General features: G+C 40.9%; 1 protein-coding gene across 7 annotated transcripts in view; it reads left to right on the top strand.

The window, feature by feature from the left end:
* Positions 1-14,102, top strand: part of LOC143843532 (guanylate cyclase 2G-like) — an 80,948-nt gene that overhangs the window by 62,360 nt on the left and 4,486 nt on the right. For all 7 annotated transcript variants that reach the window (XM_077349718.1, XM_077349723.1, XM_077349720.1 and 4 more), the window contains 7 exons: positions 2,804-2,969; positions 4,269-4,424; positions 5,011-5,188; positions 7,567-7,707; positions 8,943-9,135; positions 9,941-10,115; positions 13,631-13,729. In XM_077349718.1, coding sequence (XP_077205833.1) covers positions 2,804-2,969; positions 4,269-4,424; positions 5,011-5,188; positions 7,567-7,707; positions 8,943-9,135; positions 9,941-10,115; positions 13,631-13,729 — 1,108 coding nt within the window. The remainder of the gene's footprint in view (positions 1-2,803; positions 2,970-4,268; positions 4,425-5,010; positions 5,189-7,566; positions 7,708-8,942; positions 9,136-9,940; positions 10,116-13,630; positions 13,730-14,102) is intronic.

Genomic DNA, 14,102 nt, shown 5'->3' with positions numbered 1-14,102 from the left:
TCGAGGCAGCGTGCCAACGATCATACAATCAAACGACAGCTCACATTAGGCAGCTGGATGGGTCTCTCCGTTGCAACGAATCTACTTAGATTCGTTGCTATGGGTCTGTTTTTTTTTTAAAAAAACCTTTCTTAAAGGGAAAGGGGCTGTTTGGGAGCATGCTAACGGCTGCCCATTGGCTGCTTGACGGCCAGGGGCGGGACGAGCTTGGCAATAGCGCTTTCTTTCTAGCAATTTCTGCCGAGACCGGAAGCCTGTGGGAAACGCTAAAAAACGCAACTGATTCCACTACAAAGGCAGGTATGCATAACGACGAATTCCACTATTTTAAATGGCGATTTTTCATTCCGCAAACAATTTGCAACAAAGATCCCCGTGCGAAAAGGCCCTGTGTGTTGGGTGGGAAGAAGTGGGGGGAGACTTCATGTTACACATCAGGTTGCTAGAACATAGGGATACTTCAGCTCCTGGAGAAAATTTCTGTGCAGGATAGATTGCACATTGCATGTGATCTAGCTGTCTGCTGGACATCTGAACACAACTGAACCTACTGCTTTAAATGTCTTTTAAACTTAAATTGGTTACACTTGTATACTGTAATCCCTACTTTTCTCCTATACCCCATTTCATGCCTTCTTGATTATTCAACTTATGCAGCATATTCAGACCTCAAGGGCACACAGAGAGATTCTCTCAATGGATAACCTTTTGTTATGGAAATTCTCCTCTGAACTCTTGCAGATATGCTAGCACTGGAGTAGTTTTCTCTCTGGGTTAACTAGGAAACACATTTCTGGCTGTAAATGTTTGTGTTTTCCACCCTTTTGGGAATATACCTGCCAGAATTAAGACAGATAACACAATGTGTTCTTAGAACAAAGTTTGAGTCCAGTGGCACCTTAAGACCCAAAAAGTTTAACTCTGGATATTAACTTTCCTTGTTTGACAGGCCAGTAACAGTTTTGGTTGCATAGTCACAGGGAAACAACCTTCAAAACTAGTCAGAATGGCAGAAAGGGGAAAACCAATGGTATGGTAGAGACAGAGGTTTGGCTTATACCTTCAAGAAGAAATTTGGAGCTACAGAGGCAGGCAGGGGCAATCAACAACATGCTTCCCTATGATTCATGTCTTTAGGCTAATATTCTGACAAGGTGGGGGAGGGGTCTGGGTATTTCCAGTGCTGTTTTCACCTTCGAGGGAGAATTAATTGAAGTTGGGCCTGGTAGCAACCGGCAGGCAACTTGATAGCCCACAACTTGCATGACCTTGCCAGGACTGCCTGTTCAACATAGGCCACCCATGGAAGTTAATGTGGTTTACAGATTAGAGTTTCAGATGTGAATCATGACTGTATCATGGAAGTTCACTGTGTGACTGTGGCTCAGTTGCACATTTTCAGTCTAAACCTATTTCACAGATTAGTTGTGAAGATAAAATGGTGGACAAAAGAATGATGTAGGCTGCTTTGGGTCCCATTGTAGAGAAAGGTGTGGTATATATGAAGTGATTAAAATAGAAATATAGGGGGCTCATATAAAACATTAGTTTGCTGGTGGATGGGAAAGAAAAAAGGAAGCAGAAAGACAGCTGCTAGGAGGAAGAAGGGATACAAGGAAAAGGGAGGGAGGGCCCCCTGCAAGTCCTTGTGATTTTTCCAGCATACAAATGGAACTGGCAGCCAGCACTGCACACTTCATCCCATCTCACCTACTGGCATTGTGCAGCTGTGCGGTAGTTTTCCTGGACAGAGAGACTATAGGGGAAAGGAAGGAAGGCAAACTAAAGATGGGGGTCATATAAAGGTAGGTTGGTGGTGGGAGGGAAGGAGAGAAACAGTGGTGAAAGGGTTATGGGGCTTTCATGGAAGATGTAATGTCCCCATGTCATTGTAGGTTCCCTAATTGTTTCTGTATGAATATCTATTCTGCTGGTTCAGCTAAACCTATGACCTCAAGGAACAGTAGAGTGGCAGCGGTTGGAAAACTCTGAGCTGTAGTTAAATCTACCACATTCAAAACAGTGAAATCCAGTTGTTGTTGTTGTTGTTAGGTGCGAAGTCGTGTCTAGATTTGTCATAGCTTTCCTCCTCAGGAGCAAGTGTCTTTTAATTTCTTTGCTGCAGTCCCCATCTGCAGTGATCTTGGAGCCCAGGAAAATAAAATCTGTCACTATCTCCATTTCTTCCACATCTATGTGCCAGGAATTGAGAGGGCCAGATGCCATGATCTTTGTTTTCTTGATGTTGAGTTTCAAGCCAACTTTTGCACTCTCCTCCTTCACCTGCATCAACAGGCTCTTTAGTTCCTCTTCACTTTCTGCCATTAGAGTGGTATCATCTGCATATCTGAGGTTGTTGATATTTCTCCCTGCAATCTTGATCCCAATTTGTGACTCCTCTAATCCCGCCTTTCTCATGATGTGCTCCACATACAAGTTAAATAGGCAAGGCGACAGTATACAGCCATGCTGAACTCCTTTCTCAATTTTGAACCAATCAGTGATTCCATGTTCAGTTCTCACTGTTGCTTCTTGACCTGCATGTAAGTTTCTCAAGAGACAAATAAGATGCTCTGGTATTCCCATCTCTTTAAGAGCTTGCCACAATTTGTTGTGCTCCACACAATCAAAATCCAGTTGTAATTTTATATAAAAGTTATTCTGTCTGTCATAATAAATCTGAGGAATTAATTAAATAAAAATCAAAGCTGAGACATTACTATTTATGGAGTATTTCACTGATATGTGCCTTTGGAGATTTACTTGTATATACTGTGGGGATTTTGTGTGTGTTCATTTCTAGGGTATGTTATTCATCCACAATAGCGCCCTGAATTCGCATGGCAACTTAAAACCTACCAACTGCTTAGTGGACAGTCGCATGCAGGTGAAACTAAGTGGATTTGGGCTATGGGAATTTAAGTATGGAAGGAAAACCAGGGTAATAACAGAAAATACCAACTATGAAGGTACGGAGCTACTTAATTAAAATTCCATAGAATACTGCCACCGCTATTCCAGAGCATTTTACACATGATATGACAATGGCAATCTAATTTTTTTTAAAGATATTCTGTTAGATACTCTCTCTCCAGCCAACAACTATTTCCCCACTGGATTGAATAGTTGCCATGTAAAGAAAGTATCCTGGGGGGGAAATAGATATACTTTCCTTAGTTGGCATTTCTAGGTGAAAGAGTTCTATGAAATTCTGTGATATTATGAATTTACAAAACCTACCACTAATTTGATTGCTGCCAGCAGCAGCCAATCAAGGAAAAAATGATGATATATAGGATAAAGTTGATGCATTCACACAGTTGATTCATACATGGACGAGGACTCTTGGTTTTTTATACACTGCTGTTGAGAATGCAGGCATGCTGGCAGTAGGATTTCCATGTGAAATCCTACTGCCAGCAGGATGTGAGCTTTCCTGCCAGCCACATTACCTTGCATTTCCCCTGCATTACCTTCCATTATACCACCAGAGATATTTTGGAGGTCTTTAAAAAAATGATAATTGCTATAGAAATTGCCATTTTACAAAAGCAACAACAAAAAAACCCAACCTCTCATTGATAATTATGTAATGTGGTGATGAGGCTCTAAGACCGTTTATGCACTGGAGGTTTCATGCCAGGCTGCAGGCTGGAATTTTAGTCATGGCAGGTTGCCCCACCTCTTCCTGCACCCACATGGGGGAGCATTTGGCCTGGTGCACCTCATCCGCTCCCGATTTGTGCTCCTGCACGGGAGCTGGGGCAGTGAAGTTCCCAGTGCATAAACGGTCTAAATGAAGAAAATTGGTGCTGATTGGCAGGAGTTTGAAAATTTGCACTTTCCCACCCTTGCTGTGTGCTAAATAGCTTTGGACTGTTTTATGTCTGAAAAAAATTGCAGTACAGCAGGTCTGAGAATGAGCATGCTGAGCACACAAAGCCTGAGTAGTGGAGAATTAGAGGACAAAGTTCTATGAATGCCCCTCTGGCAGTCCAATTTGGAAGAAAAGGGAAGGGGGAGGGGTTGTAGTAGTTTCCCATTAGATATTAGAGAAAAATTATCTCTGAAAAATGTGCCCTGCTGGCAGGAGTGTCTTCCTAGTAGCACCTGCTGTTGGCTAAGAAGACTCAAAGAAATCAATGTGATATAATATTTTTAACAGATAGGCAGTGTTAGCATTTTTTTTTCCAAATTTTCACTCTGAATTTAGTCCTACCTGGATTGGATCTCTTACCATTTTTGTCTTTGCTGTCTTGTTTGTATAGATCTCTATTGGACAGCCCCTGAATTACTAAGGATGGGGGAATATCCATTCCAAGGGACCCAAAAGGGAGATGTTTACAGCTTTGCTGTTATTATGAGGGAAATAATATACAATCATGAAGATGGCCCATTTGAAGAACTGGAGCAGACTGCAGAAGGTAGAATTTGTTTATTTTTTCTCCTTCCAGATGGTTGGAGGGATCTGTAAGGATTGAACACTGGTAAAGTATAGAGCTGAAGTATGTGACAGGTGCATTTCACACACATCGAACCTGGCCCCTTCCCCAAGGTCTCACATCTAGCAAGAGACAACAGGAATCAATCATGTATTTAATTCTGTGTGTGTATATGTGTGTGAGTGAGCAAGAGAGTCTGTTTCTGCATTAGGAGGTATACCTTCTTTTGGATTTCCTTTGGATGCTGTCAGTGGACTCTAGTGTTTCTGCATTTGGGCTTGTGACTTTTATTTATAGAATGGTCATGAGATGGAAAATCGCAGTTCTCCCTAACTGGGGGAGGATGGCTGTGCTCTCCAACTGCTACTGCAGTTACCTGCCTCTGAGAGCAATCCTAAGTAGGTCTACTCACAATACTACTCAGATCTACTTAATGAGAGATACTCCCAATATAGCGTTCTCAGCATCACACTACTACTCTTGATAACAAAGGTTGAAAGATTTTAATATTAAAGTAACTGGAAATAAAATGAATACATTTTAAAATTTGAACATTTGTCAATTCCAGATATAATAAAGAGAATCAAGGATCCTAACTGTCCTGTTCCATTACGCCCTCCTCTTTCAGCAGAGAAATGTAATGAAAGGATCCTTGCTCTACTGAGGGCATGTTGGGATGAATGTCCAGTGAAGAGGCCAACATTTTTCTACATGAAGAGAGAGCTAAGAGAGGCCAGTCCAGAAGGGTGACTCTGTTTCTGCTTGTAGAATCACATCTGCATGATTGTTACTCAAGGGAATATATTAGCCTTTCCATCTAATTGTCAAGCCCTGTTACTGAAGGTTTAAAATAAATACCACTAGGAATAGATATTAGTATGCTGACTCGAATTCCATGATAAAATGGAAACAGAATATAAATTTTATTATTATTATTATTATTATTATTATTATTATTATTATTATATTTATATCCCACCTCCTCCTGGAGGCTCGAGGCAGGTCACATAAAAACCAATCCCCTAAAACAATAAAAGCACAATAAAACATAATACAATTAATACAAAAGTTAAGACAAGAATGGCAGCAAAATTCAATATTAACCCAATTACACTAAGAAGGGAAAGGGACAGACGCAACCGTCACATTTGTGAGGGGGGCTAGATCTTCTTGCCGACCAGCCTCAACCGAAAGCTTGGCAGAAGAGCTCTGTCTTGCAGGCTCTGCGGAATGATGAGAATTCCCGCAGGGCCTGCAGCTCTTCCAGGATCTCATTCCACCAGGTTGGGGCCAGGACCGAAAAGGCCCTGGCCCTGGTCGAGGCCAGACGAGCTTCCTTGGGACCAGGGATGACCAATAGGTTAGCCCCTGTAGAGTGTAAGGCCCTGCGGGGGGCATAGGGCGATAGGCGGTCCCTCATATACACTGGGCCCAGACCACGGATGGCCTTGAAAGTCAAAAACAAAACCTTGAAACGGATCCGGAAGATAACCGGTAGCCAATGCAGCTGCCTCAGCACTGGCTGGATATGTGCCCTCCAAGGTGTAGCCGTGAGGACCCTAGCAGCCGCATTTTGGACCAGTTGCAGTTTCCGGATCAAGCCCAAAGGCAGGCCAGTGTAGAGCGAGTTACAGAAATCTAATCTGGAGGTGACTGTCACATGGATCACTGTGGCCAAGTGTTCAGAGGCCAGACAGGGTGCTAGTAGCCGAGCCTGGCGGAGATGGAAAAATGCCTGGCTAGCTATTGTTTGACCTGTGTTTGTTTACCTGTGCTTTGAGTGTTAGTGAGGCATCCATGGTCACCCCCAGGTTTCTGGCCTGAGACGTGATCTTAAATTGCATCCCGGCCAGAGAGGGTAAGTGTGCTTCCTGGTCTGTTCCCCTATGGCCCAATCACAGGACCTTCGTCTTGTAGGGGTTGAGTTTCAGGCGATAAATAGAAATTATAATTATTAGTACTCACATATGCCTGCCCCCTTGACCAGTAAATGCTAATGGAACGAATACCAGTGAATTGAAGGAAAGAAATCTGATTTTTAAAAAATTTCATTTTACATCATGTATATTTGCCTTCCTTCCTATTGGGGATCCTAAGTATCTTACATTGTTCTCCTCTCCTTCATTTACCCTCTTTACAATTCTGTGAGGTAGGTCGGACTGAGAGTGTGTAACTGGTTCAAGTTCACCTGGCAAGTTTCTATTTCATAGTGAGGATTTGAACCTGTGTCTCACAGATTCTAATTCTGCACTGCAACCATTAGATTGCAGAAGCTCTCTGATCAGATCAGAGGATAAAAAAATTGGCTTGATGATGCCAACAGTTGGGAGTGCCAGAATCAGTCACAGTGCCAGAATCACAGTGCCAGAATCAGTCAGCACTGTGTTTTATGATGTGATTGTGGAAAGTATTGTGGATAGCCATATGATGTGACGAGAGTGTTAGACTAAGACCAGTATAACTTGAGTTTAGGCTATGAAATTCACTGGGTAGAGATGCCAGCCTCTAGGAGGGAGCTGGGGATTCCTGGGAATTACAGCTCATTACAGAGAACAGTTCTCTGAAGAAAATGACTGCTTTCCTGTCCTCTCTAGACTTCATTTCCAAATTTCTAGGAGTTTCTCTACTTGAATCTGGCCACCCTACCCCCATCCACCACCAGTGGCTAGGAGCAACCTGGCAATTTCCTCACTGGGCAAACCTTAGGTTAGTCATTCTCTCAGTCTAAGCTACCTCACAGAGTAGTTCTGAGATTATAATGAAAAGAGAACAATTTATGCTGTCCTCAGAAACTTGGAGAAAGGCCATAATCCAAAGTGATGGATAGCATATTATATAGCTACCAAGGCCAGTGATTCATTAGGGTATATCATGGAAGCATAAGAACTTTGGTTTGCCAGAATATTGCAAAATATGGTGACTTCTACTTTTAGCCAGTTCCTGACAGGATTATCAAGACTGTGTGCAATTAACAGACATTTAAAAAAAATAATGATCTCAATGCACCCCACCCCCCAGTTCCAGAGACATCATTGTTTCCTTTTAGAAATGATTTAAAACCCTTTGGAAAAAGGGTAAACGGCTACTATTTTCTTTAATATTTATCATCTAAAATTTCCAAAAGCCATTTCAGCATCTTAGACAACATGGTGAATAAATTAGAAAAATATGCAAATCACCTGGAGGAAGTGGTTGAAGCAAGGACAACCCAACTGGTGGCGGAGAAAAAGAAGACAGAAAAACTTTTATCAGCCATGCTACCCGGGTAATTAACACCCTTCAGTGTCCCCTAATTCACCTTTAGCTGAAAATGTCCCCAAATGTTGGACACTATAGAATAGGGCCTTCCCAGGAACAAAGGTCTGGTTCTCAATATATTGTACTTTTCCCTGCTTCCTTTAGACACTGCAACTAAAATAAATATCTCTAAATGAGATCTTGCTAGCAGGAACAAAGGAACAACAATGTGATAACGACAAGAATACAAACCACTATCGCTAACACAAGATAAGAACAATTATATACATATACATGCATACATGCATACAGCAGAAATGCAATCTGAAGCTCTGCCCATGAGGCTGGGAGTTCGATCCCAGCAGCTGGCTCAAGGTTGACTCAGCCTTCCATCCTTCCGAGGTCGGTAAAATGAGTACCCAGCTTGCTGAGGGGTAAACAGTAATGACTGGGGAAGGCACTGGCAAACCTCCCCGTATTGAGTCTGCCATGAAAATACTAGAGGGCATCACCCCAAGGGTCAGACATGACCCGGTGCTTGCACAGGGGATACCTTTACCTTTACATGCATATATACTGAGGCACGTTCCGTTTGTTAATACTGTTTTGGGAAATTTCTGGATATTTGAGGGGTTGAGCCTAGGGAAGGGAAGGGTTTGGAGTGAGGAGGTCTTCACTGGGATATAATGTCATAGAGGCCTTTCTCCAAAGAAGCCATTTTCTCCTGGGGAACTGTAGTCTGGAGATCAGTTCTAATTCAGGGAGATCTCTAGGCAACAGAGATAGGTTCATCTGGAGAAAATGGAAGTTTTGGAAGGTGAACTGCATGGAACTGAAGTTTTCCTCTCTCCCAACCCTGCATTCCTGAGACTACACCCCCAAAATCTCCAGGTATTTCCCAACCCAGAGTTGGCTACTCTAGTTAAAATTAGTATTGTTATCATACACAATATTAAGAAGTAAAGAAGCTATTTGATTTGTGCCACTATAGTTAGTACAGTGTATGAGAACAATGAATAATATTCAAATAGACTTTTTTCTTTTGCAATTTAATGTTGAACATATCAACAAACAGATCTTTACTGGAAATCTTTTAAGACAAGGCTCGTAGATTGGAAGAAGCCTCCTTAGAGGAAAGTTTCCATTAAGTCCATCAAAAGCTGAAAAATGGCAATAGTATTCTGAAAACTTTCTGTGAATTTCTTCTGAGGTGATGCAGATTAGATTAAGAATATTTTTCTCTCTACCCACTTTTTGTTACAGTTTCATAGGAGAACAGCTTGTTGCTGGAAAATCAGTGGAACCTGAGAGCTTTGATTCAGTCACTATTTTTTTCTCAGACATTGTTGGTTTCACCCAGTTGTGTTCTCTCAGCTCTCCACTACAAGTTGTCAATCTTCTCAATGATTTATACAGTCTTTTTGACAACATCATTGAAACCTTTGATGTTTACAAGGTAAGAACAATCACTGCAGGGAATAAAAAGGACTGATTGTAATGATTTAATTTCATTTTATTGCTATTAATCTGAGGCCTGGTTGAACCATGCCATATGTTGGATTGCCAGCTCTCAGTCTGGAAATTATTAGAGAATTTGAGCTGGAGCATGGGGTGGGAAGGATTTGGGGAGCGAAAGACTTCAGTGTGGCTTAATGCCATAGACTACCCTCCAAAGCAGCTATTTTCTCCAAGGGAACTGAGCCTTGTAATCTGAAGATTAGTTGTAATTCCTGGAGATCTCCAGGCCCCAGATTAGTAACCCTACATGTATGCCTTCATTTCACACACAATAAAATCACAAAAACAGAGAACAGGGTCTGGGAAGTATTTTATGCTCTAGGAAAAGTTACAGTTTTTCCACTTTATTTTATTTATCATTTATTATATTTATATACCGCTGCTCCCAGCATAGCTGGTAACCAGTAGGGAAAACACTAACTGACTGCAGTTTGACACCTGCTTCTTGAAAAGCATCTATGGAGATAATCATGAGGGAAAAGAAGAAATATTCTTTTCATCTAGTCATCTTTTGGTGTCCAATAAATTTAAAGGCTGTACCCAAAAGGGAAGGAAAGCGCTAACTTTTCTAAATCGTCCATTCGCATATGAAGTACTGAAAACAAAATGTTTGTCCTCTCCATTTTACTTATTACAGAGTGAGTTGTACTTGCCACAAATATGCATTGCTGTTGCACATGTCATCACACTTTTTGTTCTCATTGAGCAAATGATGTAAACACTAATGATTAATTTGTTAACAGGTTGAAACCATTGGAGATGCCTATATGGTTGCTAGTGGCCTCCCCATCCGCAATGGAACGAAACACGTTGAAGAAATTGCTACGATGTCTTTGCACTTTCTCAGTGCAATGGTCTCCTTCAAGATTGGGCACATGCCCAATGAGAAACTGAAGCTACGTATAGGCATTCATACAGGTAAAAGGGCATTAGTCTCCTCAGTATTTGGCTTCTTGCTGTCTTGATTGGCAGAAATTTGGCAGTCCACATACAGTTCACTGACATCTTCAGTGTTGGATCTGGCACCAACATAGTTATATGGGTTATCTTTGAGGCCCATATATTGCTCTCTCTCTTTGCTTGGATTGACACATACTAAGGCACCTCTATGCTACACGCATACAACAGCAGGCAGCCTTCTCCTGCCATGATTCTCTTGCATCTTATTCTCATACATACATAGATCTCATACATAAATAGATCAAGATTTGATATAAAAGAAACTTAGACAATGACGTTATGTCACATTATGAGGATCTGTGATTAATTTGAAGCCAGCACTGGAAGAAAAATGATCTCAACTTTGATTAAAGCTTAATTTTTGGTCACCATGTCTCTTAAAGAATATTGCAGAGCTGGAAGAAGTACAGAAGAAAGTAACCAAGATGATAAAAGGGGTTTAAGCACATTGCTTATAAGGAAAGGCTGAAAAGTTTTCAGTCTAGAAAGACAGTGGCTAATAGGGAACATGACAGAGGTTCTAAAAGTACGTTTGGGATAGAGAAAGTGGATAGCTTCTTTCTCATTCTCCCATAATACTAGAATTCAGCATCACCCAATGACATTGCTGAGAAATAGATTCAGGACAGACAAAAGAAAATGTTTCTTTAACAAATTAAAATATGAATTTACTGTCAGTGGATGTGGTGATAGCCATAATCATGGATGATTACAGAAAGGCAATCAGACAGATTCATTGAAGATAAATCTATGAGTGGCTATTGTTGGTAGAGTTTAAACACACAAAGAGGATCAGAGTACCAGGCTGATTAGAAGGATAAAATAGTTTTATTGTGAAGAGAGAAACAAACTTTGTATAGAAAAAAGAGAGAGAGTCTGGTCTAACTATTCTGATCTTTGTTCATTCACTCAGTTGAGGAGGCAAGCAGGGAGGAAGTATTCTCAAAGGAACAGGAAGTCACCAATGAGCAATCAGGACATAGAAGACTATTTGAAAAAAACTATCAGAAAGTTCCTAATATAGCTATGCTAAATACACATATCCACCAACGTCCCCTGCAAGACGCTCTTCATGTTCATTGCAGATCTTGCATATTCCAACACAACTTCTCAAGATCTAGTGTGCATAATCCATTAGGTTCATCTTCTTCTGTAAAGTTTTCTGGGATTTTTTTTTAGGAAACCTATCTGCATCCTGCAGCTCTCTTGCCTAGAGGCAGGTCTGTGAATGTCTATGTTTGGTTCTGAATCAGAGCTCCAGTTTCCTTTTCTGTGATCTTCTTCCACTCTTTGGCTTGGTTGTTGGGCATCTTCTCTATGTCTTCCCATGTGGAAGGTTTTGTCACAGCCTCTGACTTAGTTAAATAGGAGAGCCTTCTCAGTGGTATTCCCTTATTTACTCTGGTTGATCTTCTGACTTCAGCTTTTGCATCCCTCTTTGATTGGTGCTTCATCTGCAAAATTCATGGTACTCTGCTACACTGCTTCTTGCCACTATACTCTGTTTTCTTCCAATGATGTGCATTCTTTAATGTTTACCTTTTCTGTATTTGTGTTACCAATCTTTATAGTTTAAATTCTTGGATTAAAGATACTATGTTCAGTCATGCACACTGCAGATTTTGCATATTCCAATACATAGAGAGAGCCTATGTATAGAGGCTCTATGTATACAGGCATCAAAACTTTGAAACCCATTGCTAGAAAGAAACATAAGGTAAGACCTTGAGGACTTGGCCTCTATGTCCCATTTGTTTGGTTCTTCAGGCCAGCAGGTTGGTTGTTGTGTGAGACAGGATGCTAGACTGTATGGACCACTAGTCTGATCCTTGAGGCTTGTCTTATGTTCTACTATTGTGATCTTAAATTGACCTTGGTTCTGGATCATTTTTTTAAAAATGTATTTCATTTCATCCACCTGGCCTGAAAATAATATCAGATGAATCAAATTTATCTGATTATATCTTCTCCTTTCTTTGATGCTATGACTTACTCAAAAAGCAGAGTATCATTATTGATCATATATTAAGGACCCCATATGATAGGCAACATTCGGGGTGATCTCATTTTCTCAATAGTTTAATTATTCAGAATTAAGTCCACCTGACTTCAAGAAGACTTACTGCACATAAGTATGAATGGGATTGTACACTTATACTATAACTTAAGTGGTTTTGTAGATAAATCAGGCATTGGTCTTCTAGAAACAATGAAGAAATAAAGGTATATGATCATATTTTTCAAGACTGTTTTCAGTGTGAGCATGTGATGCATATTTGGGCAAATCATCCCCACCACTTATATACTGATGGGATACAAACTGGCAGCAGCAGACAAAGAAAGAAACCTTGTGGTAGTAGTGGTTAGCTAAATGAAAATGTCAAACCAATGTGCAGCTGCTGTGAATAAGGCAAATTCCATGTTGTCCATAATTAGAACAGGAATAGAGAATTATGAAGATTGGTTAAAATGCTTAGAGCTATTGATTCTAGGAAAAAAAGGCAAATGAGGGAAGACAAGATGGAGATTCATAAAATTATGCTTGGCATGGAGATAGTGAACATGGAAAAAATTTATCTCTCCTATAATACTAAAACCTGGAGTCATCTACCGAATCTGAAAAATATGAGACTGTGACCATTTCCGCATTAGGAGACATGCCTTGCTTTTGATTTCCTTTGGATGATGTGAGTCGACTCTAGGCTTTCTACATTTGGGCTTGCTCCCGGGCTGAAATGTGCAATATGCTTTCCACATCTGAGTTGGGATAGAGGCAACCTCCCATGATACTTTACTCCCTTCCCCTTTTAAAAAAATGTTTTTTTGCAAAATGGTGCCTGCTTTCACCTTTCATTCCCTTGTACCCCTTAATTCCAACCTTCTGTGGCCTTGATAACCTCTCCCTCTTCCCCCCAAGTATACTTGAAGTGTTATTTGGGTTATCATGTTACAGTGCTGCTGCAGTGCCTCTATCATCCTCTTCCTGTCTGTGGGCTTCCTAGAAGTACTGATTGACCAATGTCTGAACAAAATGCTGGACTAGCTGGTCCTTTAGTATGATAGATCCAGCATGCTCTTATATTCTTACATTGTGTCTCAACAGAGGGCAGGAAATCTGCCCAGAATAGAAGAAGACAAACAGGAACATTGGGGGGGGGGGAAGGTTAATAATAAAAGGGAACATGAAACGTATAAAGACACAAGTCTCAATTCCACAGATTGTTTTCAATAGTGGAGATACTTTCATCCAGAAGAAGGATGCCTGAGTACCTTGCACTAGGAAGTCTATTCAACTGAAGGAAAGTGCCTTTAGTCAGGTAGATTTGCAGATTTGTACCCAATGCCTATTCCAGTTCTTAGATTGCATTGAAAATTCATTTATATTAGTGAGAAGTACAGTAAGTTGGTGGGAATGTCGTATTTCTCTTGTCGGGGTAGCTCATATCTTCCTCAATGTTTTCTTGTTATTGTAGGGCCTGTTGTTGCAGGAGTAGTAGGGATCACACGGCCACGCTATTGCCTCTTTGGTGACACTGTGAATACTGCTTCAAGGATGGAAAGCACCAGCTTACGTATGTCATATACAGGGTTTTTCTTTTTTTTAAGGGGTAACTGACAAGGTACCCAGATCAGGTTCTAAAACTTCTTTATGCACATTCATGGGGACAGAAATTGCTGTCAACTTGCAGCCAACTTACAGAGATCCTGTAAGGGTTTCAAGGCAAGAGATTTACGAAGATGGTTTGCCATTGCCTGCATAGCAACCCTAAACTTCTTTGGGTGGTCTCCCATCCAGGTGCTAACTAGGGTCAATCCTGCTTAGCTTCTAAAATGTGATGAAGTCTATTTGTTAATGCATTTTGATGTGAAAACCAGGTCAGAGTAGCTTAAATAGCACACAGCAGCTAGAAAAGTGTAATATTTCCTTTGGGCAGTGATCTTTAG

Source organism: Paroedura picta, chromosome 8 (genome assembly GCF_049243985.1).
Source record: "Paroedura picta isolate Pp20150507F chromosome 8, Ppicta_v3.0, whole genome shotgun sequence".
Classification (NCBI taxonomy): domain Eukaryota; kingdom Metazoa; phylum Chordata; class Lepidosauria; order Squamata; family Gekkonidae; genus Paroedura; species Paroedura picta.
Note: the sequence above shows the minus strand (reverse complement) of the source record. Positions and strands in the feature narration are given on the sequence as shown.